The 27472-nt window shown below is 46.4% G+C and overlaps 1 protein-coding gene and 1 non-coding gene across 2 annotated transcripts in view; one reads left to right on the forward strand and one right to left on the reverse strand.

Annotated features, from left to right (window-relative positions):
• The window catches only part of DPYSL5 (dihydropyrimidinase like 5), an 89347-nt gene that overhangs the window by 31686 nt on the left and 30189 nt on the right, over nt 1-27472 (reverse strand). The window contains exon 2 of the mRNA XM_019943364.3: nt 18092-18356. Within this exon, the coding sequence (XP_019798923.1) occupies nt 18092-18352 (261 nt within the window). The 5' untranslated portion in view covers nt 18353-18356. The remainder of the gene's footprint in view (nt 1-18091; nt 18357-27472) is intronic.
• Nucleotides 7162-7269, forward strand: LOC117307990 (U6 spliceosomal RNA). Its single transcript, XR_004521931.1, has one exon. It is a non-coding gene; the product is annotated as a U6 spliceosomal RNA (small nuclear RNA).

Below are 27472 nucleotides of genomic sequence, written 5' to 3' on the forward strand. Positions count from 1 at the left end.
AGGCACGCGGGCTCAGTGGTTGTGGCTCACGGGCTTAGTTGCTCCGCGGCATATGGGATCTTCCCGGAACAGGGCTCGAACCCGTGTCCCCTGCATTGGCAGGCGGATTCTTAACCACTGCACCACCAGGGAAGTCCCCAGCTTGCCATTTTTAAAACACATTAATGCTATATTTAGAGGCAAAATAGTAGAGTGACAAGAACCAGACTTTAAGGCAGGCAGATCTAGGTTTAAATCCTAGCTCCATCACTTATGGTTATAAGATCTTGGGCAAGTTATATAATTTCTTTGAGCTTCATTTTCCCCATCTGTAAAATGGAGTAATAATACACCCCTTGTGGGGTTATCATGAGGATTAAATGAGATAATGCACGTAAAGCACCTGGGACAGCACCTGCACAGAGTAGGAGCCCAATAAACACTAGTGATTTATACTACCATTATAGCTATTTTAGTTAATAAACAATAAGCCTAACTGGTAGGTAGCATGAGTGTGCACACCGTGTTATATGTATCAGATGCTCCGGAAGAAGTGAGAGATAGAAGTACCTTAAGGCGCTTAGAGTCCAGTTAGCAAACAGGACAGGAAACACGTTCATTTCTAATAGAAATGACTTCAAAATAATGAGAGTACAAAGCAGCGCAAGATAACATTCCTCAATGGTGATGGCAACATCAAGTTCAACAGACCAGAGGAGGGGAAGGACACAGTAGGATGGGCAGGCTGAGAGCTGGAAGGGGGCAGGATGAGACGCTCTGGGGTAGGAAGTGAGGTGGGCGGAGCCGGGGACACAGCCAGAGGACAGAGAATAGATCTGGTCTTGACTGAGGCAAACTGTGTGGACCTTGATGAATTTGGATTCCATCAATCAGCAAAGTTTAGCAAAGTTTGTGTGTGTGGAGGTGGTGGTGATGAGGGGGCTTTGGGAGTGTGGGGTTTAGGAGCACATTTACAGAGAGGACTCTGGTCACCCCCACCCCTGGACATGTCTGTAGTCACAGCAGGCTTCTGGGTATGAAAATCAGACTCCAGAACATGGCCCTGACTGCTCAGTGCAAAGTCGACTGCAGTGCTGAGATGACGGACCTCAACCTGCGGACTGGGATGAATGACATATGGGAAACCTGTTTCGGGGAAGAAATAGCAGCCAGGTTTGATGACAGAAGAGGAGAGGATGTAAATAACAGGGGAGGTTTTATGCCTGCGTGGCTGAAAAAATAGTATCAGGAGAGGAACAACCAAATTTAGGAGGGAAGAGAGTCTTTGGAAATCTTAATGCAGAGCTGACGGATGGAGCAGATGAAAATTGTTAATTATAACCAACATCCATTGAGCACATACTCTGTGGCTATTTAATTCTCACAACAGTCCTGTGAAATATGTATTATTGGGCTTCCCTGGTGGCGCAGTGGTTGAGAGTCTGCCTGCCAATGCGGGGAACGCGGGTTCGAGCCCTGGTCTGGGAGGATCCCACATGCCGCAGATCAGTTGGGTCCGTGAGCCACGATTACTGAGCCTGCACGTCTGGAGCCTGTGCTCCGCAATAAGAGAGGCCACGATAGTGAGAGGCCCGCGCACCGCGATGAAGAGCGGCCCCCGCTTGCCACAACTAGGGAAAGCCCTCGCACAGAAACGAAGACCCAACACAGCCATAAATAAATAAATAAATAAATAAATTTAAATCATATGGGCTTCTAAGAAGACCTCTGCTTAAAAAAAAAAAAGAAAGAAATATGTATTATTCTCCCCATTATTCAGATGAGGAAACTGAGGGTTGATATTCATATCTATTAGGCTGGGAAGGACGTCTCTTCCCATCCATTTAGGAGGGGGATGGATAGAGGAGAAGATGAGCTGAGGTGACATGGAGGAGAGCTGAGGGTGCCCAGGTCCTTGGTCCCAGACTTCTTAGCAAAACAGAGGAAAGGTTTTGGGAAAATTAGGAGTGTCAGTCTGAGCCAAGACGAGGTTTAAGAAAACTGTATGGGAAATGCACTACAGAATCCACGAGGGAGGGCTGAAGGAAACTTGCCATATTATAAGGGGTCAGTTCCATGAAGCCAGGAGCTGGGACGGAGAGAGCAGGCTGGGATTGCGGAGGGAGTGGGGAGTCCAGGGACGGACTGACAAAGGCATCCAGGTGGAGGTCCAGCACAGCCAAAAATGGGGCGGGGTCCCAGAGCAGAGCTTGTCTGGGGCTTAGAGTGACAGCTGAACTTTTATGTTAGTTAGAAATACAGTTCGATTCTCCGATGGTACGTGAAGGCAGGGTGCTCTGGTGGGAAAGGCCTGAACTCTGGAGCCTGGCACACCTGGTCTGAGGTCTGGCTTTATCGCTGAGGAGTCCTGTGGTCTCGAGCCAGTAAGCTCTGGCTTGGGAGGATGGGGGCGCCGTTCCTGGAAGGAGGGGTCCCTGGGAGAGGAGTGGGGTTGTGGTGGATGCGTTGGGTTTGGGGCAGGTGCACGGAGGTGTCTAGGCTGTAGCTGTAAGCCTGGGAGTCATCAGTGACAGATCACCTGGGGAGAGAAGGTGGGGAGGGGGAGAAGGCAGTCTGGCATAGGATCCTGAGAAGCAACCACAGAGGAGAGGAGTAAGACAGACAAGACCACGGAAGGAGCCTGGGAAGGAGAGTCAAGAGGCAGGAGGGAGAGCCGGCTGGCATGGGGTTATGGAAGCCAAGAAAACCCTGTCACCAGCGCAACAATCTCCCTGGCTCACTGGCTTCAAGAAGAGGTGAGCTGCCCTAGAAGTTAAGATGTCTTCGAGGGAAACCCAAGCTCCCCTTCCCAGATGCGAGCGTACCAGGGTAGCCTTCCGGTCTCAGGGACAGTGAACGCATCTGCTTGGGAAGCCCTGATATAAGCCTGCCTGGCCCCTGCTCAACAGGTAGACCCTGGGCACACAGGACACAGCCAGCTGCAAGCGCTGCTGGGAGAGAGAAAGGTAGGGATTCAGTGTGAAATCCCCATCTGCCCTCCTCCCTTCAGCCCCATCAATAAAGAACAGGCCTGACTGCTATGCTGTGGGGAGCAGCTGGGTCAGGCGCAGGTCAGACCAGGCTGTGCAAGAGCTCTTGCTGCCCCTTCCCTTCTGTGGCAAATTCCTGAAGACAAAGAGGTGCTGGCTGTCTCCAGGGCTGCTTGTGCAGTGGCCTTGTGGCAGGAAAGCTAATTGCAAAGGGAAAGATGGCTCCTCGCTCTGGATTCTCAACCCTGGAGGGGCCCAGGGCAGCAGGGGATTAACCCCCACCATAGAAACTTTGGGATGAAACTAGACCCAGAGAAAATCTCCTGAAGGGATGCAGACCAACACAGAGACCTGGTCCCCACGAAGTGCTCCAGGAGAGGGTCACCTGCACAGCCAAGTGCTGCCCTCACCTAACCTTCATGACCACTGTGTTGGACAGATGTTTTCACCATCTCAGTTTTTGAGACATAAGCCGAGACTGGGATCCAGGTATTTTTATTCCAAATCTCATACTCTTCCGTAACCCTGAGAATAGATTTGATACCAACAAATAGCAACTAAGCACAGAGCTTCATAGCCTGGGGCAATCCCAACTGCAGATTCAGGGTCTCCCACCTGGTATACTTAAAATAGACAACAGATAAGGAAGTATATACGTCAGCCCTAACATCTTCTCATTTTAGAACTAGGAATACATGAATCCCAAATGGTGGGAGAAATGGAAAAGCATGCATGGTTCTTATCAGGAGACGATGCACATTTCTGTGGTTAAGACATTTCCTTTAAACCTGGGAATGAATTGTGTTAATTCCCAGACCCAACAGACTAGCATGTCCCGGGGACACAGAAGCTAGCAAAAAGTGACACCACTCCCGCGGAAGCCATCGGACCACTGTGGCAGTTACCACCTAGGCTGAACTCATGTTCAGGAGAGAAATGAACATTTACTGACAGCCTGCTTTGTGCAATGTTCCTAATATTATTCGTATTTATTATCTTATTTGATCCTCAGAATGACTCTGTAATTTAAAGCAAGGACTCAAACAGATATCTGTATACCCGTGTGCACAGCAGCGTTACTCATAATAGCCAAAATGTGGAAGCAACCTAGTGTCTATCGACAGATGAATGAATAAACATAATGTGGTACGTACATAGAATGGATGTTATCCAACCTTAAAAAAGGAAAGAAATTATGACACAGGCTCCAACATGGTTGAAACTTGAGGACATTATGCTCAGTGAAATAAGCCAGTCATAGATGGACAAAAAAATGTATGATTCCACTTCTACGAGGTATCTAGAAGAGTCAACTTCATAGAGATGGAAAGTGTAATGGTGGCTGCCAGGGGCTGGGAGGAGTGGGGGATGGGAAAGTTAGTATTTACGGAGTACAGAATTTCAGCTGGGGAAGATGAACAAGTTCTGGAAATGGATTATTGTGGTGACAACGCTGTGAACGTACTTAATGTCACTGAACTGTACACTGAAAAATGATTGAAATGATAAATTTTATGTTATATATATTTTATCACAATAGAAAATTTAAAAATATATGACTCTGTAGGGTAGAGGTTACTCTTCTCGTCTTACAGATAAGAAAAATGGGGCACAGAGGAAATCATGCAGCCAGACTGAATGAGGGTCTATCTGCCGCTAGCACCCTAGGTTTCCTTTACACGATGCCGCCCCTTCTAGAGCTCAAGATAGCCCTGGTCTGACTGCGGGGCTCCCTGGCTCCAAGATTCCTCTGTCAAAGGATGGAGAAAATCCCAAGTGAAATTGGACCTAACTGCAGTTTAGAAACAGAGGGGTGGGTGTGGCTTGGGCTTGAATTACAGGGCTAAACCTGAGCATTGTGCCAACTCTAAAATTATGAAATGAGGGTCTCCAGGCGTCTCTCTAATCCAGAATGATTATCTCCACTGCCGAGCATCCAATTTAAATCATTGTGTTTAATACAAAGCCACAGAACAGAGCAGCCTGTCTCCCGACACGTAGTTACCATGGAGACCGGAGATGATCCTCAGAGGGAGTTATGTGGCGGAGGGAACGTGGCTGCTAGCTTCTGAGAAGACAGGGGACCAGGGGAAACCGTTCTAAAATAGAGCCCGGAGACGCCCTTTGTCATCTTCCTCCTTAGCAAAGCCCCTTCTAATCCCAAAGCAGGAAAGTTTACAGGTAAGCAGGTCATGACCACCTTTATTAAAAGTCCAGGCTGCCCAAAGAGGCCAGACCAGAGGGGTTTACCAACAATCCAGAAATACACCACATGTAACCCCATCTGCTCTCCTTCCCTCATCTGCTCCAGTGTTGGCGAGTCTTCATTTTGGTCCCAAAGCTCAGTGATAATAGTGCTATCAAGCTGCCGAGGAAGGCTGTCCTGAGGCCACGCTAGGTGCTGATGCTGGGGAATGAGGGAGGCTGTACTGAGGCCACGCTAGGTGCTGATGCTGGGGAATGAGGAAGGCTGTCCTGAGGCCACGCTAGGTGCTGATGCTGGGGAATGAGGGAGGCTGTCCTGAGGCCACGCTAGGTGCTGATGCTGGGGAATGCGCGCTGGCGTCTGCTCTGGGAGGCAGGGAGGCCTATGCCTGTACTTGCTAGCTTGGAAAGGCATTTCACTCCCTGAGACTCAGCTTCTCCACCTGCAAAGGAAGGAAAATAAGGCCTGCCTGAGGGGGGCTTTAAAGATCACGATACGTGTATAAGGGATACAGAAATGCTGGGCCTGACAGGGCAGTGCAGCCCTCCTGGAGGGGACAGCGGCTGGAAACGTAGCTGCAGGTCCTACGCAGAGCCATGCACTGCCAGATGCCACCTGGGGGTCTGGGAACCCAGAGCCCGTGAGAGGCTCCACACGCTCCAGGCTGAACACTGTATTTTCCGCACAGCAGGAAAAGTAGACTCTTTGATGTGCCACTATGTCTGGGGCTTAGAGATTCAGAACAAGCGTGCTCTCCCGAATATAAGTCCTAGTTATCTTAAGCCTGGCAAAGTGAGAGTCAGGGCACCAAACCAGGAAAGAGCTACAGCCCAGGCCTGGTGGTAACAAAGGGTACCAAACAGAATGGAAACCTGACAGAGGGAAGGGGAGAGGGTGGCAACAGCTCAGTGGTTAGAATTTCAGTTCATGTAAGTTTTATCCTAACCTAGTCCGCTCAGAACTCCCCGGCCCACTTCTGTTCTCCATTGACTCTAATTGTAAGACAAAGAGGCAGCAAGAGGAAGCAGAATGAACTCTTCCCTATGACATCATCACAACTTATTATACATAAAGATATGGGTCATGTGAAGAAAAGATATCGAGATCAATATGTAGCCAAGTATCATGGAACATCCTCATGGACCTCATCTGAACCCCCAGCACTCAGTTAAGTTCCTTTTAACACACACACATCACAGATTTTTTTCTCTCCAAATAACTTTAGAAAATTCTAAAGAAAATTCTTAACTTTTCAGGCTAACAGAAAGGGACCCTGCTAAGGGCTGAGAATGTTTATCAAGTGCTTGGTTAATGCACTGAGTTTACTGTTCTCTTAAGTTTTTGGTTTACAGCCTGCACTAAAAAAGTTTGCTTCCAAGGATATAGAATGGCCAAAACAACCTTGAAAAAGAAGGACAAAGTTGGAAGGCTTACACCACCGGCTTTCAGGACTTACTCTAAAGCTATCATAATCAAGACATTGTGGTATAGGTGTAAAGACAGATACATAGATCAAAAGAACAGAAAAGAGAGTGCAAAAATAGACCCACGCACATACGGTCAACTGATTTTTGACAAGGGATGGTCTTTTCAACAAATGGTGCTAGAACAATTGGATAGCCGTATGTAAAAACACTGAACCTCAACCCTTACTGGATACCATATATAAAAACTAACTTAAAATGAATCATTGACCTAAATGTAAGAGCTAAGGTTATAACACTTCTAAAAGAAAACATAGGAGAAAATCTTAGTGACCTTGGATTTCACAAAAAGTTCTCAGTTACAGCACGAAAAACAAACTATGAAAGAAAAAGAATTAATAAATTGAAGTTCAAAATGAAAAACTTTTGCTCTTCCAATGACATTGTTAAGAAAATGAAGAGGTAAGTCACAGCCAGGGAGAAAATGTTTGCAAAACATGTACCCAACAAACGACTTGTAGCTGGAACATATAAACAACTCTGACAACCCGATAAAAAGAAGACAAACAGTGCTCACTTTGGCAACACTAAATTTGGAACAATACGGAGAAGATTAGCATGGTCCCTGCACAAGGATGACACACAGCTTCCTGAAGCATTCCATATTTTTCAGTTGTAAGGTAAATATGTACTAGGGATGTAATGTATGACATGATAAATATAATTAACACTGCTGGATGTTATAGGTGAAAGTCATTAAGAGAGTAAATCCTAAGAGTTCTCATCACAAGGAAAAATTGTTTTTCCTTTTCTTAAAAAAATTTATTTATTTATTTTGGCTGCACCGGGTCTTAGTTGTGGCACACAGGACCTTCACTGCGGCATGCAGGCTTCTTAGTTGTGGCATGCATGTGGGATCTAGTTCCCTGATCAGGGATCGAACCTGGGCCCCCTGCATTGGGAACGTGGAGTCTTACCCACTGGACCACCAGGGAAGTCCCTCTTTTTTCTTTTATTTTGTATTTATATGGGATGATGGATGGTCACTAAACTTACTGTGGTAATCTGTTCATGAAGTATATAAGTCAAATCATTATGCTGTACATCTTAAACTTATACAGTGCTGTATATCAACTATATTTCCATAAAACTAGAAAGGAAAAAATAAAGATTTACCTATTCTTTACATTTCATAAAAAAAAAAAAACAAAAAACAAGACCAATGACTCAAAACATAGGGAAAAGATGTGAACTCTTCACCAAAGATATACAGAGGGCAAGCACATGCATAAGCACATGCAGAGACATTCAAGACTAGGGAAGTGCAAATTAAAACCATAGTGAGCTACCACTGATACATCTGTCAGATGGCTAAAATTAAAAAGACTGACCATAACAAGTGATGGCACAAATGTGGAGCCTGGAAGGAACAGAAAATGTTACAACCACTTTGGAAACCACTTTGGCAATTTCTTAAAAAGCTAAATGTACACCTACCATATATTCTAGGCGTCCCACTTCTAGGTAATTACACAGGGGAATGTAAGCATGTGTCCACACAAACACTCGTGCACAGATATTCATAGTCGCTTTATCTGTAGTTGCCAAAAACTTAATAATGCTAAGTCAGAAACCAGACCAAAAAAGAAATACATACTGTCTTTTCCATGATATAAAAATGTGAGAAAATGCAAATTAATCTATAGTGACAGAAAACAGATCAGTGGTTACCAGCGCAGGGAAGGATTGCAAGGGACACCAAGAAACTTTGGCTGGGGGGGGTGGCGATGATGGATATGTTTATTGTATTAATGGTGATGGCTTCGCAGTATCTACACATGTCAAAGTGTATCAAACCATACACTTTAAAAATGTGTGGCTTATTGTATGTCAATTATACCTTAATCAAGTTGTTTAAAAAAAAAGCATAGGGCTTCCCTGGTGGCGCAGTGGTTGAGAGTCCGCCTGCCGATGCAGGGGACACGGGTTCGTGCCCCGGTCCGGGAGGATCCCACATGCCGCGGAGCGGCTGGGCCCGTGAGCCATGGCCGCTGAGCCTGCGCGTCCGGAGCCTGTGCTCCACAACGGGAGAGGCCACAACAGTGAGAGGCCCGCGTACCGCAAAAAAAAAAAAAAAAAAAAAAAAAAGCATAACACATAGATTAAAAAAAAAAAAAAAGTGGCTTCCTGGGCTACCCAATCATGACCTTCTTCATTCTGTACATACTCTTCCCAAGAACAGAGTTCACCAACATTCATCAAGCTTAATTTTATTTTTAAATATTGAGGACACTGTAGAGAGTTTAAATCTAAAGAGGAAAGGTATTTATAGATGAGGGGTTGAATTCATTAATCTCCAGTGGCTCTTCCAGCTCTAAAACTGTGTGCACGAGTGAATGCACGTGTGTGTATGTGAGAGTGCGTGTGTAAGTGTATGACTGTGAGAGTGAGTATGTGAAAGTGTCTAAGTGTGTGAGTGTGTGTGTAGTGTGAGAGATAAACATTTGTGAACGAGGGACTTCCCTGGTGGTGCAGTGGTTAAGAATCCACCTGCCAATGCGGGAGACATGGGTTTGATCACTGGTCCAGGAAGATCCCACATGCCGCGGAGCAACTAAGTCCGTGCGCCACAACTACTGAGCCTGCGCTCTAGAGCCCGCGAGCCACAACTACTGAAGCCCGCGCACCTAGAGCCCGTGCTCCGCAACAAGAGAAGCCACCACAATGAGAAGCCCGCACACCACAACGACGAGTAGCCCTGGCTCGTCACAACTAGAGAAAGCCTGTGCGCAGCAACAAAGATCCAACACAGCCAAAACAAACAAACAAACAAAGAACCACACCGGTGAATGAGAAAGTTCTTAACTATAGCTGGCCTACAGCTCTATCCTCACATAGTCACTAATTAGGGATCCTTACAGCACCTAATTTTTAATTAACAAGAAATAAAAAAGGATCAGAAGGAGAGAAAAACACGGTTGGCTACAGGGATAACCTGAGGGAACAATGAGGCGGAAACCACGTAAGGGAGAAGATACAGCGTCTACACACATTTCTACCTGCCAGTGAACCATTCTAAGATGTGTACCTGACATTCAACACAGAAATATGGCCACTTCAGATAGGAGGCAACCTCAGTGAGGAGAAGAGATATTTTCAACTGAGATTTTTGAAGCCTTCCAGAAGGCCATATTCAAATATTTCTTGAAATATTAAAAAGTATTCCGTCTTTACGAAAAGAAATAGGAGGAAGAAAAATACATCATTCATATACTATATGTCTCACTGAAGTATACATACAATACACGATGTATTTTTCTTCTATCTTTTTTTTAAACCCCAGAGATGCTGGATGAGAGTATAAAAGCAGAGCTAGTATGAGATATGAAAGGTTTCCAAGATGCTTGGGTTTAATCACCAAGGGTACATTTATCTCTATTCTTGAACCAAAGGTTTTAAAAAGCAGTAATCTCTCTGTATAGATCAATTCTTTGCAAACACTCTTATTCTAGGAAATGAGGAGCTGCTTGGTCACCATAGGAGATTTTTTTCCAATGCTAGATGTAAAAATTTGTAAGAAATGATAGATCTCTCTTACATTTGTTCTAAGAAGAGTCAACCTGGCCTACATGTTGGCCTGCCAATTAACATAGATGTACAGTGAAAGTTGCCAGCAAGGTTTTGTTATACGAGATACCTGATTTGAAGCAGGACATCTTTAAATAGCTCCTGCTACGTGCTGAGTTTATGACTGGATATTTCTGTTTTTAAGAGAAAGAAAGGAGAAAGAAAATTATCTAGAAGTCATCACCAGTACTATTTAGGCTCCATTTGAAACCTATAACACACACAGTCAACCCTGACAGTAGAGACAGAAACCAATTTTGTAATTCCTATTTGATGTCTAACACTTTAATACGTATGCCTGTGAGGAAACTTCACAAATGGATTTTTCAGGGGTTGGTCCTCAGTCATCACGATCTATTTATTTATTTATTTATTTATTTATTTTGCGGTACGTGGGCCTCTCACTGTTGTGGCCTCTCCCATTGCAGAGTACAGGCTCCGGACGCGCAGGCTCAGCGTCCATGGTTCACGGGCCCAGCCGCTCCGTGGCATGTAGTATCCTCCCGGACCAGGGCACGAACCCGCGTCCCCTGCATTGGCAGGCGGACCCTCAACCACTGCGCCACCAGGGAAGTCCCATGATCTATTTATTTAACAAACACTCATATAGTGCTTAGTAAGCACCAGGTACTATTTTTTAAATATATTTTTTTATTTTAAAATTTTTATTCATTTTTTATATTTGGCCACGTGGCTTGTAGGATCTCAGTTGCCCAACCAGGGACTGAACCCTGGCCACGGCAGTGAAAGCACCAATTCCTAACCACTAGACTGCCGGGGAACTATGAAGTACTATTTTAAGTTCTTTACCAGTAGTATCTCAACACACATAAAGTATTATCATAATCTCCATTTTCCAGAGAAGGAAACTGAAACACAGAGAGAGATTAACTCGTCCAAATCACACAACCAGTAAATGTGGAGCTGAAAGTCAAACTTTGGCCGTCCACCCCAGCCTGTGCTCACGACTGCCACCCTATGTAGACATTCATCTATTTCTTGAGCATCTATTGTACTACATGTTTTAATCTTTGCGAGTCTGTGGTGAGTCACGAGTTAAATATAAATTGTCGTCTCTGCCCCTCAAAGTTTTCAATCCAGCTGAGAGACAAACTTTACATAGGAAACAATTTGAAAGCCCCAGGATGAGATTTTATTTCAGCTGAGGAGAAAAAAGTGGATCCTGGGGCTGAATTAGCTGGAGGAAGAATGTGACATGAGCTTGGTAGGTCATGAAGGCCTTCTGTGGATGGGTGGGAAGGGATGGCAGGAGGGAGCATGGGAAATTCACAGCGAAGGGGGCTGAGAAAACCCCCTTCCTGATGGATGGGCACATACGGGCAGTGAGGATTGGATGGAGAGGGCAAGGTCAGATGGTGAGCTGTCCAGGGTGAAGATCTAGGACTCCAAACTAGACGACAGGGAGCCACTGCAAGTTCTCAAGCAGGACATGACCCTGCTGGCAAAGCCGAGGACATAGGCAGCACGGGCACTAGATGGACAGTAGAACAATCTCATTGCAAAGCCAAAGTGGGTGGATCAAGTAACCCAAGAAACCAGACAGAGTCAAGGCCAGGCCTAGGGTGGAAGCAGGCACTCAGCCTGGGGACTAACGGTTATCATGCACGTACTCTGTGCCAGGCACTGTGTGAAGTGTTTTTCGTGCATCAACTCATTTAATCCCCACAACAACCATTTGTAAATGGTAAAAACTGTCAGCTCTAAGGCACGGACATCAGTGTTATTCCTCTAGGGACAGCGGTGCATTATAAAGCCGCCATCTTGGGGAGGCGGAGAGCTTACTCTGCTGTCTGCCTGATGCATCAGTTCCTTGATGCCTTTATCTGGTCCAGGCAAGCTTAGAGTCACACAATGTTGAGTTAACTATTTGCATGCAGCCTACTGAGAGGTCAGAGGCTGTCTGAAAGGGGTGACTGTCCAGAATCTGGGGTTTCAGGATCCTCTGAGTGGTGTGGTGAAAAGGGCCTCAGACTGAGAAACTTACAGTCTGGTCCAACTACCTCTGGGACTTGGGGCAACGCATCCACTCTCTCTCCCTGTCAATGGGAGGGTGGGGCTCTATTTCTAAGATCCCTCCAGTTTTTTTACCGGAATGAAGTGAACTTGGGACCATCAGTTAATAAGCAAGACTGTATGAGGCTGGATCCCGACAAGCAGGAAGGGTTACTGCAGAGCAAAAAGACTGGAAAGAGATTTTGGCTAGAATTAAACAGAAATGGACAGAATAACAGAGTCAAGAAAAAAGAAGAAAGGAAGTGAGCAGCATTTAAAGGTTTAAAGCCCAAAGAGCCAGTTTCAAAGGCAAAATAGCAAAAACAGTCTGCCCAATGGATACATGGGCTCCTTGGTAAGAAGGTTGGCAGGCTGGACAACAAAGGGAATTTATTTATGTCCCAGCGGGTCCTATCCCAGGACTCTGATAGGTTTAGTCCTCTGCAGTGGGAGGAGGGAGGTAGGGTCAGGACCCTCCACTGGGGGCGGGAAGTGGCAGGCCACCTAGCCTGTGCCACTGTACATCTGCTAGGCTGATCCTGTTCTAGACAAACACTCTTTGGGTTAAGATTTGGCTCCCCTTGTGGTTTGACTACAAGAATAGACGTCCTGCTGCTGATGGTTTTGAGTTAGTGGGAGGCTGTCTCAGTGACCAGATGGCCCTGGCACAGACAAGAGAGAGTCTCTGGGTCCTCAAAGAAGAGGCACAGACCCAGCTGGATTTCCATTTGATGACATCTTGACCATGGCCAATCCGCCGCTCATTGATGATGCCTATGCGGTACAGACAGGAGGGCAGAGCACAGCACCAGGGACACTTAGCAAGTACAGGGGTTCTAGGCCCCAGGCTGGGGCTTGGGAACCCAATAATGGGACCCTATAATGTGAATAGAAGGAGAGAAACTAATAAATAATACTGGCAAGGGTGAGGCAAGACGAGCCCAAGTTTTCAAAGGGGATTCAGATGTCATTCTGGCACATAAGGTGAGGGTCAGACAGGCAACAGGAGTAACAGCCAGGACAATGTGCCATTCAAAAGAGCCGAGAAAGTTCCTTAATAATCCGCATGCTAGTGTTAGGATCATCAAGGATGCTTTAAAAAAAAATACATGGGCTTCCCTGGTGGCGCAGTGGACAAGAATCTGCCTGCCAATGCAGGGGACACGGGTTCGATCCCTGGTCCGGGAAGATCCCACATGCCGCAGAGCAACTAAGCCCATGTAGGCGCTACTGAGCCTGTACTCTAGAGCCCGAGCTCCGCCACTGCAATGAGAAGCCCGCGCACCGCAACGAAGAGTAACTCCTGCTCACCGCAACTAGAGAAAGCCCGCGTGCAGCAATGAAGACCCAACACAGCCAAAAAAAATTTTTTTTTAAATTAAAAAAAAATACAGATGGGGGAAGAGGCAGACCTAGAGACATTGATTTCATTAGTCTGGGGTGGAGGGTACAGGCAGTAGAGAGGAGGGGTCTGGACATGTATTTCTAAAATAATTCCCCAAGTAGTTTTACTGTAATTTGCTTCCAAAGGTTGAAAACCATTGGCCTAGACAGTGGTTCTCAGTCTATTTTTGGAGGAGTGGGAGGCAGAAAAGGCATCTAGGGAGCATTTCCCCATTGTCCCTGCTGCCCCCTCTGTCACCATCTTAGTGAAGGGGCTGTGCCTGTAGTTTGATTCTGATATTCCCACCGGGCCACGGAGAGCCACTGGTGGGGTGGAGCTCAACAGCCTGCATTAACATTCTTATTATGTAATATTAGATTCACACCAAAGAATAAGCATAACTTATGAGTAAGCTAAGTAGGATAATGATAAAAGACCCCCGTGACCCAAGTGAAATCCTAGACCTTTATTAACACAGTTGGTGTCACTGGCTCTCCTCCCTCCCCTCCTGCCCCTGCCTTCCCACAGGAGATAACCCCCTTCCTCCGTGGGGGCATTTTTAACAAGCAGGGCGTCCTGGCATCTCTGGAGACCAGGTTCTGGGCCTCTGGGAGGGAGGGGCCTGCAGGTTGGAGGCGTGGAGGAAGCGGGGAGGAGGATGGAGTGCCCGGGCTGTGAGCAAGGGGGGCAGAGGCAGGGGAGCCAGGCAGAGCGTGCCCCAGCCTCTAACAGAAGCAGAGGCGGGCAAAGCGTGTGTTAAAGAAGCGCTAGAGAAACCCCTTCAGACCCAGTACAATGGAGACCCAGATGCTCTCAGAAAAGCCAGGCTTTCAATGGTTTTGTTTTCCCAGCCCTGGCTGCTGCTGCCCAATTGACAGGCAGGCCATAGCTCAGGGGGTGCAGAGTTCAAGGCCCTTCGGATCTGTCAGACGGGAACAAAAAGGCGCAACTTGATCTCTCTTTCTCTATAGGCTAATCACAAGGGTGAGCTTTCCTTGGGGTTATTATTCTATTATAAACCCAGATGCTGAAAGCAGATCAACCGTTACCTTTCTTAGAAGGTGCAAAGTAGGTCAGCGGCAGTCTATCAGGGTGCACAGCCTGGGCCTGAGTGCCACAGGCTGTGTGAATAATTAAATCCACACATCCCTGACATCAGCAGTGCAACAGGAGAGCATTTTCTCTCCCCAGGAGATTGTCAGGAATTAGAGATAAGAGGAAGCCAAAATATCCAGCCGTAGGAGCAGCAACAGGGAGGAGCAATCCAGGAGTGGGGGGGACGGGGACGGGGCAGGAAGCCAGTTCTTGGGGGGCTGGGATGTCTGAGGCAGGACTCTGGGCAGGGTCTCCCAGAGGGGTTTGGGGAGGACTGCGTCAGGGGCTGTGTTATGAAACAGACGCTCAGTATGAGCTGTGGCACAAGGACAAGGTCCGATCTTACTTAGGGGGTGGATATAACAAAAGGTCAGTTTAGGTGACGCGAGCAGCCAGAGTGGCTTGGCGTTTACGGGCCTTAAATTTCCTATAGCTTGGGCCTGGCATGGATTGGGGGTGTCTGACCCTACAGGAACCCTTAATCACACAGGGGTTTTTCTGTGTTTTTCCAGAGACAGCTGCTTCCATGGATGAGAAGCCTGGAAAAGATCAAAAGTTACCCACCACTTTGCACAAAGTTGCACGTGCAAAGGTCTTCATTCGCCGTAAAGAGCTGAAGGCTCTCAGGGGAAAACTCGTCACTCCTGGCTAATGAGGCCCCGGCAGACGACAATGTGGAAAATAAAACAAAGAAAGGCCAGCCTCCTCTCCCAGAGGCTGGCAGGCAGCATAGTGACAGTGTGGCATCCGACCCTGGACTAAAGATCTCCCAAGCGGGGAGAGTAACTGGCAAGCTACAATTTTTGGTGCAAGGCTGCAAAACGGACCCCAGCATGGACTGGTGTGGTAAGCAGAGTTACGCTGGTGGTAAACACCGGGTCCTCTCTTACTCTCTTGCTGGGAGTATAAACTTACAACCAAACTGGAAAACAATGTGGGAGTCTCTCCCAGAGCTAAACATGTGTGTCTTCTATGACCCAGCAATCCCACTCCCAGGAATATGCCTGTAGAAACGTGCACACACGTTTACTAAAAGACATGGATGAGAACATTCAGAGCAACAGCATTTGTCATAGCCCCGAAGTAGCAACCACCCCAATGCCTGGTGACAGCAGAATGTCTAGGTACTCTGTGGGCTCTTGTACAGTAGAACACTGTGAAGCAATGAAGTACAACGTGCAACAACATGGCCGAATTTCACAAAAATAATGTTGAGCAAAGGAAGCCAACGCAAGGGTCCAGGCTGCCTGATTTCATTTACATAAAGCAAACAGTCAAAACCGATGGTGAACATGCTGAAAGCCACCCGCTTCTGCACTTTAAAGAGGCAAATTGTATGGAGTGTGAGTTATACCTCCATTAAGCTGTTACTTTTTAGAAACTATGGTATTAGAAGTCAGGATAGCTGTTATCGTTGGTGAGGAGTAGTGACTAGGAGGGGGCACAAGGGGGGCTTCTGGGTGCTGGCAATGTTTGGTTTCTCAGTTTGGGTGCTGGTTACAAGGGTGTGTTCGGTTGTGATGATTCTGTGTACCTTAGAACCTGTGTGCTTCTCTGTATGTATGCTGTACTTCAATAAAAATAACCACAAATGAAGCAGGCCTGGCCTGGCCGGGCTCAAGTGCATGGGGATGGTGAGCCGGATGTGCTCACTCTCTTCAGAAAGGCCCCGACTGCCACCAGAGTCCCCCCAAGAGGACCCTGCAAGAGTTTATGAGGATGGGGCTCCCCATTCATTAGTGAAGCCTCATCTGCAGGGCCCTGGAGTAATTCTCAGAGGAGAAAGTAGGGCAGGTCCACCAATCACTTCTATTCCCAGGGCTTGGCTCAAGCGGGCAGGTGTGGCCTGGGATGCCAGAGTATTCAGCAGGCCTGGCGGCATCCTTGCCTCAGCAGAGGCTGGGCCATGGCTACTGTGACTCCTCACAGCTCAGCCTTCCGGGGGTCTGATCTGTTGCGTCTGGACTGGGAAGGAGGCATATCCTCAGGGAGACCTTAAGGGACATCTGCCTGAGCTGGGCCAGCCTCTGCCTGCCTGGAGCCCCAGCCAGGCTCTTCAGGGTGGGTTTGGGGAGCCTTATCAGTTGCTGCCTAACAGCCGGAGCACTGGAGCCCCCAGGAAGATGGATCCCAGGGGGAGTGCACTGAGCACGGGAGAGGGGCTCCCTGAGAACCCCAAGTAGAACAGAGGTGAGATTTTAAGGTACAGGGCCAATGGGGATTTGAGGCAGTGGGCCAAAGTAGGACATAGGACTGCTGCCACTGGTGGACTCCTTTCACCCAGGGGGCATTAGAGGCCAAGTCCTTTATAAATCAGACAGTACAGAGGGCTGCTGCCAGGGCCAGGGACTTCTGACCCTCAAGATGCTGATTCAACTCTGCATTTGAAAAAAGTCTTCCAAGATGAATCTGATGCACAGCTGGATGTAGAGACCGCATGGATAAGTATCAATCACTTATTCAGTCAACAAACAATTGCTGGCCAGCTACTCTCATTCCAGGTCAAGGCCAGGCTCTGGGAAAGCAGAAGAATACAGTCAGGTCTTGCCCTTAAGGAGCCCATAGTCTGGTGTCCAGGGAGAGGCCTGCGTATTACAGATAATTACAGCACACAGGGATGACAGCAATGACAGAATTCTGGAGCACAGAGAAAGGGTGAAAGAACCTACTTGTGACTCTTTTGGCGAAACATAATTTCCTCCTGATTCATTTGTTTCACAGGTCTGAATTTTTGTATTTTGCATTTAGGGACATAAAGTAGCTCAGGCCCAGCTCAGTAATTCTTAAATATTGTCCATGATAATTCACTCTGAAAAGAGGGCCTACCACCAGTATCTTTCAAGCTGTTTTTAAAAAGAACGAGCTAGGAAAGATAATAAAAGATAGTTAACTATGTCTGTTTCATAATTCTACCATTAAAATCATCTAGAATAGGCATATCTATTTTTCACAATTTTGGGGAAATTAATTTAGCTTATCATACATAAAGCAGTCCCTCAGACCTACCCCCGCCACACATACACCTCCTGCCCCACGCATGCACAATAAGAAACTCCAGCTATTCTCCTCTTCCTCTAGGTCTGTACTACATGACATAAAAATATAAAAATAAAATCAGTTCCTGGCCTGGGTGCCTCAGTAAGTGATGCGATCAGCAAAATAGGCTTAAATGCCTCCTTTTCCATAATCTTAGAAATCTATGACATTTAGCCTGAAATTTCCTATTTTAGTTGCCACAGTGGCCCCTTCAAGAGCACCCTTCTCCTTTGAGCGATACAGCAGGAGCACCCTGTTCATGTGGATCTAGTCCAGAGCAGCCCCAGAAACAGAGGAAACCACCGAGGGAGGCACTTTCCCCAAACAGAAGCATTACCTTGGTCCCGTGGTAGAAGTCGTCCACGCATGTGGCGTTCATGAAGGTCTGGTGGAAGTGGGTGCTGGTGTCGATGCCTCCAGGGATCACCAGTTTCCCAGTGGCATCAATCACCTTGGCCCCTCCGGGGATCATGAGCTCACGGCCCACCTGCTGGATGATGCCATTCTCAATGTAGACATCAGCCTCGTGGGTGCAGTCATCGTTCACAACCTTGCCTCCCTTGATGAGAATCCGCACACTGGCTGAATTGGCAAGCATGTTCCTGTGAAAGGGGAGAGGGGGCACTGGTCAAGGTCCAAATTCCTTTTCACTGTCACCAAGGTCCCACCCTTTCCTGTGAGAGCCCAAACTCCATGGGCAGAGGACATGAGCAGGGATGGGGAGGAAGTTTCCCCACAGCCCGAGGACACTGGTCCTATAGCCAGCTGGGGCCACAAGCCTCCCACTGACCTCCCAGCAGGACTCATTGGGAATATGACACCACAGCAGTCAGGGTGAAGCTGGGGCCCAAAGAAACATCAATTTTCACCTTCTCAAGAAGTTGTGGTGGTTCTAAAGCATTTTCATATCTCTTGTCTCATTTTATTCCTAAAACAACCCAAGAAGTGGCATTTTACAGACGAGAAAACTGAAATTGCTAATAAGGAATTTATGGCTACTAAGTAGCCAAGTCAAACCCAGACGTCTTGTAGGACCAGTGTCCCCACTATACCGTATGGTCCTGAAGATGTCAGAGGCTCCTGGGACGTGTCTCAGAGAGCCAGATTCTCCAAGCCTCACAGCTGCTTAATTCCTGTCATGCTTCAGATGGATTCTGATTCAGTTCACCCTCCTATGTCTGTCTCAAGAAGTCCACGACCTCACTGGAGCGCCACAGCTGGCTGCCCATTGACAAGCTCATCTGATACGCTCAAGCCCCCCCCGCAAGGTTCAGCTTTATTTGGTCCAGACTGCATCCCCAGAATCAACTTTTCAAAAGCCATAGAACTCTACCATACACTTAAAGAGGAATTAACCCCGATCTCTTCCAGAAAATAGAGAAGGAAATCTTCCCAAGTCAGTTTATGAAGTCAGTACTGCCCTGATACCAAAGATAGAGAAAGAGAGTATAGAAAAAAAAACAAACAAACAAACTATAAAGTAATATCCCTCATAAACGTAGGTACAAAAATTTCTAACGAAATATCAGCAAACAGAATTCAGCAATATGTAAAAGAATGAAAGAATCCCACTATGCAAATGGAATTACTTCCAGGGATGCAAAGCTTGCTCAATATTTGAAAATCAATCAATGTAATCCACCATATTAACAGGCTAAAGAAGAAAAAAATCACATAATCATACAAATTGATGCAGAAAAAGCACTGGACAAAATTCAACACCCATTCATGATAAAAAACTCTCAGGAAAGTAGGAAAAGAAGTTAACTTCCTCAAGTTGATAAAGAACATCACCAGGGACTTCCCTGGTGGTGCAGTGCTTAAGAATCCGCCTGCCAATGCAGGGGATATGGGTTCGATCTCCGGTCCAGGAAGATCCCACATGCCACGTGCTGCAACTACTGAAGCCTGTGCACCTAGAGCCCGTGCTCCCCAACAAGAAAAGCCACTGAAATGCAAAGCCTGTGCACTGTAACGAAGAGTAACCCTTGCTCAGTGCAACTAGAGAAAGCCCACACACAGCAATGAAGACCCAACACAGCCAAAAATAAATAAATAAAAAAATTAAAGAACATCACCAAAAAACCTACAGCTAATATCAGAATTTATGAAAGACTGAATACTTTCCCCCTAAACTGAGAATAAGGCAAGGATGTCTACTCTCACCACTGTTATTCAACAAAGGGAGTTTTAGCTAGCACTAATGAAATAAAAGGCATATAGACTGAAAAGGGAAAAATAAAACCATTCTTATTTGCAGGTGACGTGATGGGGGCTATGCAGAAAATCTCAAAGAATCTACAAAAAATCTCCTAGAACAAATGTCAGTTCAGCAAGGTCACAAGGTACAAGATCAACATACAAAAAGCTACTGTTTTTCTATATACTAGCGATGAACAAATGGACACACAAAAAAATTGAAATACTTAGGTAGAAATCTAAGAAAATCTACAGGATTTGTATGCTGAAAACTACAAAATGCTGATGAAAGAAACCAAAGAAATAAATAAGTGGAGAGACATACAATGTTCATGGATTGGAAGACCCAGCATAGTAAAGATGTCAATTCTCCCCTAATTGATATATACGTTTAATGCAGGTTGATTCGGCGACTATCTTGACCATTCAGTATCTGAACAGAAATGATTTTTACTTAGGCTTAGAAAATATAGGACACAATCTGACCGGGGGAGGGAGACTACACCACTGCAGTGTCTCTGTGGGCTCAATAAAGCCCACCTTTCTACATGGTAAACTTATTCTTCAGGATCCAATCAATTGTTCCCTCTTCTGAGAAGCCTTCCCCAACTCCCTCTGTACCTTCATGAGGCACTGGAGTCTATCTCCACCTCTGGACTAAGTCCTCAAAGTCAAAGGCGTAGCAGCAAACATCGTTTCTGCCTGGTCCTCATCCCCAGCATCCAGTATAGGAAACTCAAAACTGTTCACAAATGAACAGTTTTGGCTGCATCTACTTGTTGCACCCTGACAATCAAATGGTTTAAAGCAACAAGCGGTAGGCCAATTCCATATTTGTTGCCCAGGACATTTGGCAACTCTATGTCCAGGATAATGCTCAACTTTCATCCCTTTTCCAATACAGCACATCACTGTGAACAGAGCAAAGGAAGCGACATACTGTCTCTCATCCTCGTCATTTCATTTTGCCTGCCACTAGGCAAAGTACAGGAAGCCTTTGTCCCAGGATGAAAAGGTCTCACAATCTGTTGAAGGAATAGCTCTTGTAAGGAAATAAGTCAACTATCTGGAGAGCTTAGCCTGCTCTCCTGGACACACTTGGTTAGGCAGTTGTTTTTTTTGTCAAGTTGACCAGATTGGAGTGCATGGAATCTCCACACCAAGAGAGTTTACAGTACTTATTCAGCCTCAACTGCCAAGTCCTCCTGCTGTCAGGAGAGGGTGGTCTGCTGGGGGCAGTGTTGGGAAACAAGACAGGTGGCTGGGAGTGAACGCTGTTCCCTTACACAGCAACATTGTCCTCCATGAACATCTGGTCCCTGCCAGGTATCATTCTGACCTTTGGGGACGAGGGGTCCCTCCCTTAGGGTGGAAGGCCCTGGGCAGAGGCAGTGGGGAGGAGCTGGGTAGGCCAGAAGGATGGGGGGACAGGTACAGTCACAGCAATGAGTCCATTGTCTGAAGCTGGAATGAAGCTGACATATTTCAGGGGAACTTTTGTCCTAAAATCTGAAAACTGGAATTTTAATTTAATACACAATAATCAGGAAATGAGTTTGGTTCTTAAGTGATGGACAAAACCATTCTGGCCAAAGGAAGTCCAGAAATCCTCAGAGATGCAGTCTCTCTCTCTCTCTCTCTCATTACAAAGCCAAGGCCAGGTGTGACCACAAAAGGAGAGATGCAAGTTCTCAGAGGGAAATGATGGTAAGACACACACAATCCTCTGTGCAAATATATAATCCTCACCTTTTAAAGCAGCTTTAAGTAAGAGGAGAAATAGGAATATTTATGCTGGGAAATTGCTGCATAGTCATTATGTCAGTGTGGTAAATGAGGATATTGATTTGCTTATTAATCCAGAACACATGCTCATAGCACAGACCTGGAGGGCAGAGACCCTGAAAGGGTGATATGATAATGATTTATGGGGGATTCTTATCTGAGCTTTGATGCTGGAATCATAAGCCAAGGGTGTTTTCTTCAGTAGAAATAAGAAAACAGCTTTTAGTAAGCTAACACCCTGTGCCTGGAATTTAATTCACATGGCAGCCCCGAGAAGTAGGAACAAGGCAGGAAGTATTAGCCTCGTTTTAAGATGAGGAAGTAGAGGTTTTGAAAATAACAGGTAGGGACTTCCCTGGTGGCTCAGTGGATAAGACTCTGAGCTCCCAATTCAGGGGTCCCGGGTTTGATCCTAGTCAGGGAACTAGATCCCACATCATGCGGCAACTAAGAGTTTGCATGCCACAACTAAGGAGCCCAAGTGCTGCAACTAAGGAGCTGGCGAGCCTCAACTAAGGAGCCAGCCTGCTGCAACTAAGACCCGGAGCAACCAAATAAATAAATACTAAAAAAAAAAAAAAAAAAAAAAAAAGTCTACCTTTAAAAAAAAAGAACAGGTATCCCATTAAAGGTCACACCACTCCAGCATGGAAGGATCTGCTTCATACCCAGGTCTGTGACTTAAAGGAAAGGTTACCAAAGTTAACTCTGGGTAGAAGAGTTTCAGGTGATTTTTATGTTCTTGATAGTTTTCTATATTTTTCAAATTTTATACAATAAACTTGTATTACCTTTTAGAATCTGAAAAGTTGTGTCAAGAAGGTTTTTTTGGGGCTTCCCTGGTGGCGCAGTGGTTGAGAGTCCACCTGCTGATGCAGGGGACGTGGGTTCGTGCCCTGGTCCGGGAAGATCCCACATGCCACGGAGCGGCTGGGCCCGTGAGCCATGGCTGCTGAGACTGCATGTCCGGAGCCTGTGCTCCGCAACGGGAGAGGCCACAACAGTGAGAGGCCCGCGTACCGCATAAAAAAAGGTGTTTTTTTTGTTGTTGTTGTTCTTTTTAAGCTACAAAGAAGGCAGAAAGAATCCAATGTGACCCTTCATTCAGGTCCAGTGAGCTCAGTCCCTCCCTCTGCCACTCTCCATGCAAGGAGATGAAAAAAGAACCTGCTACCACCAGCCATAACACTGAATCCTTCTCTAGAACCCTTGGGCTGCCACCATGACTCACCCGGTTGTTTTCCACTTCCTTGTTGGAAATCCCTGAAGGCTAACCAGGCTCTGAAAAGGCTGGGCTCCCTCAACAATACTGGGGAGTCCTGGAACCTCTCTGGTCTGGAGATCCCATTCACACAGCCTGACCTAGTCCTGGAAATCCAGGCTGGACTGGACTCCCAGGACTACCTTAGAGGGAACTCATTCTCAGAACTTGGAGGGTGCTGTTAATGATCTTAACAATTAGTAAACACCTACTGTATAATGGGCCCCTCCCTAAGCCCATCAGATACATCATCTTATTTGATCTTTACAGTACCCTGAGATAGGTACCATTATTGTCCCCAGTTTTACCATGAGGAAGCTGATGCTTAGAAAAGTTAAAGGAACTTCCTCAAGGTCACACAGCTAGTTTGTAACAGAGTAGGAATTGAAACCCAGATAGTCGTTTTCAGAGCAGTTATGAACTGAATGTTTGTGTCCTCCCAAAATTCATATGTTGAAGTTCTAACCTCTAGAGTGGCTATATTTGAAGATGGGGCCTCTAAGGAAGTTTTTAAGGTTAAATGAGGTCATAAGGGTGGGGCCCCGATCAGATAGGATTAGTGTGCTCATAAGATGAGACAACAGAGAGCTTTCCCTCTCTCCCCTACCCCCTCTTACCCCTGTGCACCATGCTTATGCGCAGAAGAAAGGCCACGTGAGAACACAGTGAGAAGGTGGCCAGCTACCAGCCAGGAAGAGAGTCCTCACTGGAAACCAACTCTGTAAATAATGGCTTCAGTGTAAATAGTGGCCTGGCTGCTAGGTCTGATTAGGCACAATACTGTCAGCTCCCTCCAACCCTCTGGTAGACTATTACCTTCAGACTGGAGGTTGTTGTCATCATAACTACCTGCAGGACTTCAGTCTTTTGGGGTTACCACTCCAGGCCTGGACTGGTGTGGTTGGATAATATCATATCTCCCTGCCCAAGGTGCTTTTGGAGAATATCTTTTTAAAATGAACATTTGTGTGCATGAAAATATTCTATAACTTCACTCCTTCTCAGTGTCAAGCACTGGAGACAACTCTGAAGGCACACAGGACTTGCTCTCAAGAAACTCAGTCTAGTGGGCGAGAGAGACACAAATAGTTGCATTACTAAGTGGCTAAAGTGTCCAGGGGACACTGGGTGCCTCTCACCAGGTACCAGACACCACAACTGTGACTGGATGAGGCCAGCAGGTTGGTGATGGGAGGGGTGTCTTGTTACACAAGTATCTTCCCCACGTTTCTACATTTCCAGATTGTCTACATCACCAAGATGTCTAATCCCTCCTGGTCCCCCCTTGCTGTTGACTTGTGTGACGGTTGACATTCATTATGCTTCTCACCTCCCCCAGCAACCTCATTAGCACCTCATTCCTACAGCTTTCCCTGCTAGTCTTTGCTAAACGAAAGAAAGGAAAGACCCACTGACATGTTTCCCCACAGTGTGCCTGCTGTCTGTGAGTGTACTATGCATGTATGAACATTACAGAGTGAGGGGGTGGGTGAGTGGGGAGATACTTTGGACCTCTTCAGAGAGTCCCCCCAAAAGGGAAAGGATTTGAGCACAGTTGTTGAAACACATGCTTAAGCAGTGCAAACGCCACCGGCTATGACTGTCTTTCCCTCTGCTCTGGTTGGGGCAGCACATTCAAAGAACATTCTTGTCAATGGTCATGGTCAAGAAGGTCAGGATCAGTTTTACTAATTTATGATTCTTCGAGTCACCGATTTTATCCCCAAACATCATAACTGTATAGATAGAGCCAATATCCTGCCCACTGGTTTACTACATGCTATGGATTGAATGTTTAGGCTCCCCCTCCCCCAAATTCATATGTTGAAGCCTTAATCCCAATGTGATAATATTTGGAGATGGGCTCTTTGGGAGATATTTTGGTCATGAGGGTCATATAGTGCCCTTATAAGAAGAGACACAGGATCTCTCTCTCTCTCTCTCTCCCTCTCTGCCATATGAAGACACAGAGAGAAGATGACTGTCTGCAAGCAAGCAAGTTCCCGTCAGGAGCGGAATTGGCTGGCACATTGATCTTGGACTTCCCAGCCTTCAGAGCTGTGAGGAGTGAGCTTCTGTTGTTTAAGCCACCCAGTTTATGGTATTCTTATTATAGCAGCTCAAGCTGACTAAGATACCACATTAGATAGAAATAAACATTATAATCAAATCATCATTGAGTAACAACTGGGCCTTAAAATAAATACACCTCCTTTAAAGACTTCTGACTGTATCCCCACACTCCCATTTGTTTAACCGAAAACTTTGATCATCCACTTCTTCTGTTTATTCGAACAAAAGGATTCAAACCACGTATCTGTCCTCCCAGGAAGAAATGGGGAAAAACTGCCAGGTAGTTCAATGCTATTATAAAAAATAAACCAGAGGAATGGAATTCTACAGCTGCATAGATTCAAGTCCCCTCTGACTTTCCCTCCAGTCCTGGACTTTACCAACAGTGACCTTGAATCAAAGGGAACCAGTCCAGGACTAATGGGGTGGTGTTATGCTACAAATATTAAGGATCTTAAGAATTTTACAATTTATTCAGGGAATGACACCTTCCACAGCAAGATGGTGGATATCTCCAACATGCAAAGATTTATCCAAGTGTACCCAGCTCGTATCCCCCAATTTCCTGGTCCTTATATTCCTAAACCAGTGGTGGGTCAGAGCTAAGGTGATGTGCAGGCTGGGGGAAACAGGGACTTCCGGATGGGGAGGGACAGCGGTGTAAGCTGGGAGCTCAGTCTTTCATGAGAAAGCCTCTTCATGTTGAAAATAGTAGCAATTATTGCGATCTGCCCTCCAACAACTGTCTTGCTGGATGACAGTACATTTCCCGCACCGCCCACCCTCCTGCCCTTTTTCCCGCTGCTGAGCAGCTTCCAGGGCAGAAATGCGCGGGGCCGGGGGTGCGTCCTGCCAAGTGGACAGTCAAGGCTACGGGCAGCTCTGCTTCTCATTCACGAAATGCACACGCCCCACACTCCTAGAAGGTGCACAGTGTTCGTTCCGCCGACCCCAACACCGTGTTTGGGGCTGCCTGCTTCTGTCATCACCTTCCACACTTCCCCGAACCGGCAGGGAGGCGTGAGACGAGGGCGGCACAGTCTGTCCCGCACAGCTGCCTCCTGCCGGCAGCTCAGCGGGGCGGACTCCGGGCGGCTTCACGCTGGGCACAGACACACAAGCCAGAAGACTGCAGAGGGACTCTTCTCACAGAAAGACCTTAAAACTAACCTGACAGTTACTGGTTTAAGATGTATATTTCCTCTTAACAGGCACTGGTTTAAGACTCATATTTCCTCTTTCAGTAGAATCCACAGGAAAATGTGTGACTTTACACACACTTGGTCACTGTGATAGCCAGGAATATGCAAGAGCTACACACTGCGCCGTGACATGAAGGGTCTGTGGCATTTAAGCCGACCCTAATGGCAACCCGGAGTAGAAGCTGGAGGGGAGGTGAAGCCGCTCAGGTCACAGGGGAAACGCTAAATGAATGGCATGTCTTGTCCCTTGCTCCAAGCAGATAACATTTGCTAAAGGATCAAAGGGCAATATATGTCACGGGTTTGGAAAAGAAAACAAAACCATGCAGCTGTTTTTCTTCTTCTGATCAGCACACAGGGAAGAGAGACAGAACAATGGCAGAGGGGTGCTTGTTTGCGCTTAGAGCACCCTGGAACGATTCCGGAAAGGGGTTCTCTTGGAGTTGAAAATGAGAATAAATTAAAGGTTCAGCAGAACACAAAAACCAAAAAAAAGAGAAGTGTGAGGCGAGTGGGAAATAGCTAAGTGTTTAAGTTAATAAATTTATTTTTTTAAAGTAAATTGCTTTCTAAATAGTAAAGCACTAAACAGTTCTTAACTAATGCTAAAGCACAGTGTGATTTTATAACTAATTCTTAATTGGCTTTATGAACTCTTGAGTAGATTTTAAATAACATTTATGACCTACGTGTAAGGTACAAAGAATAATGACACAAACACCTGGGAACTCAACATTGTCATTACCGTGTTCAAGAGTCAGCACCTCCTTCATCCCAACCCACATTCCCCTCCTGGAGGTAACTTCTCCCCTAGTCAATCTGTATGAATTAATGACTAATAACAATTAGGTGACAAGTAAGAAAAACAAAAGGACAAGACCACAGCTGCTCCCACCCCGTGACTACCTCTTCCCACATCCCATAGTCACACTTCACCTGCTCTATGACTGATTTCTTCACCACCTAGCTTTCTGCTTGCCAAGGTAAGAAGGAATCTGGGAAACTCCACTATGCTAAGAACGAAGGAGTGGGGGAGTTTTAATATTATCCAAACGCCCACTGGACCACTCCACTGGGATGTCCTACAGGCAGCACCATTCACCTGGCCCCAAACCAACTGCACTGTCCCCATCACCCACCCAGAAATCCGGGACTTTTCCTGGATTCCTCTCCAACCCAGGCCAGTATCAGTGTCCAG

This window comes from Tursiops truncatus, chromosome 14, assembly GCF_011762595.2.
Source record: "Tursiops truncatus isolate mTurTru1 chromosome 14, mTurTru1.mat.Y, whole genome shotgun sequence".
Lineage (NCBI taxonomy): Eukaryota > Metazoa > Chordata > Mammalia > Artiodactyla > Delphinidae > Tursiops > Tursiops truncatus.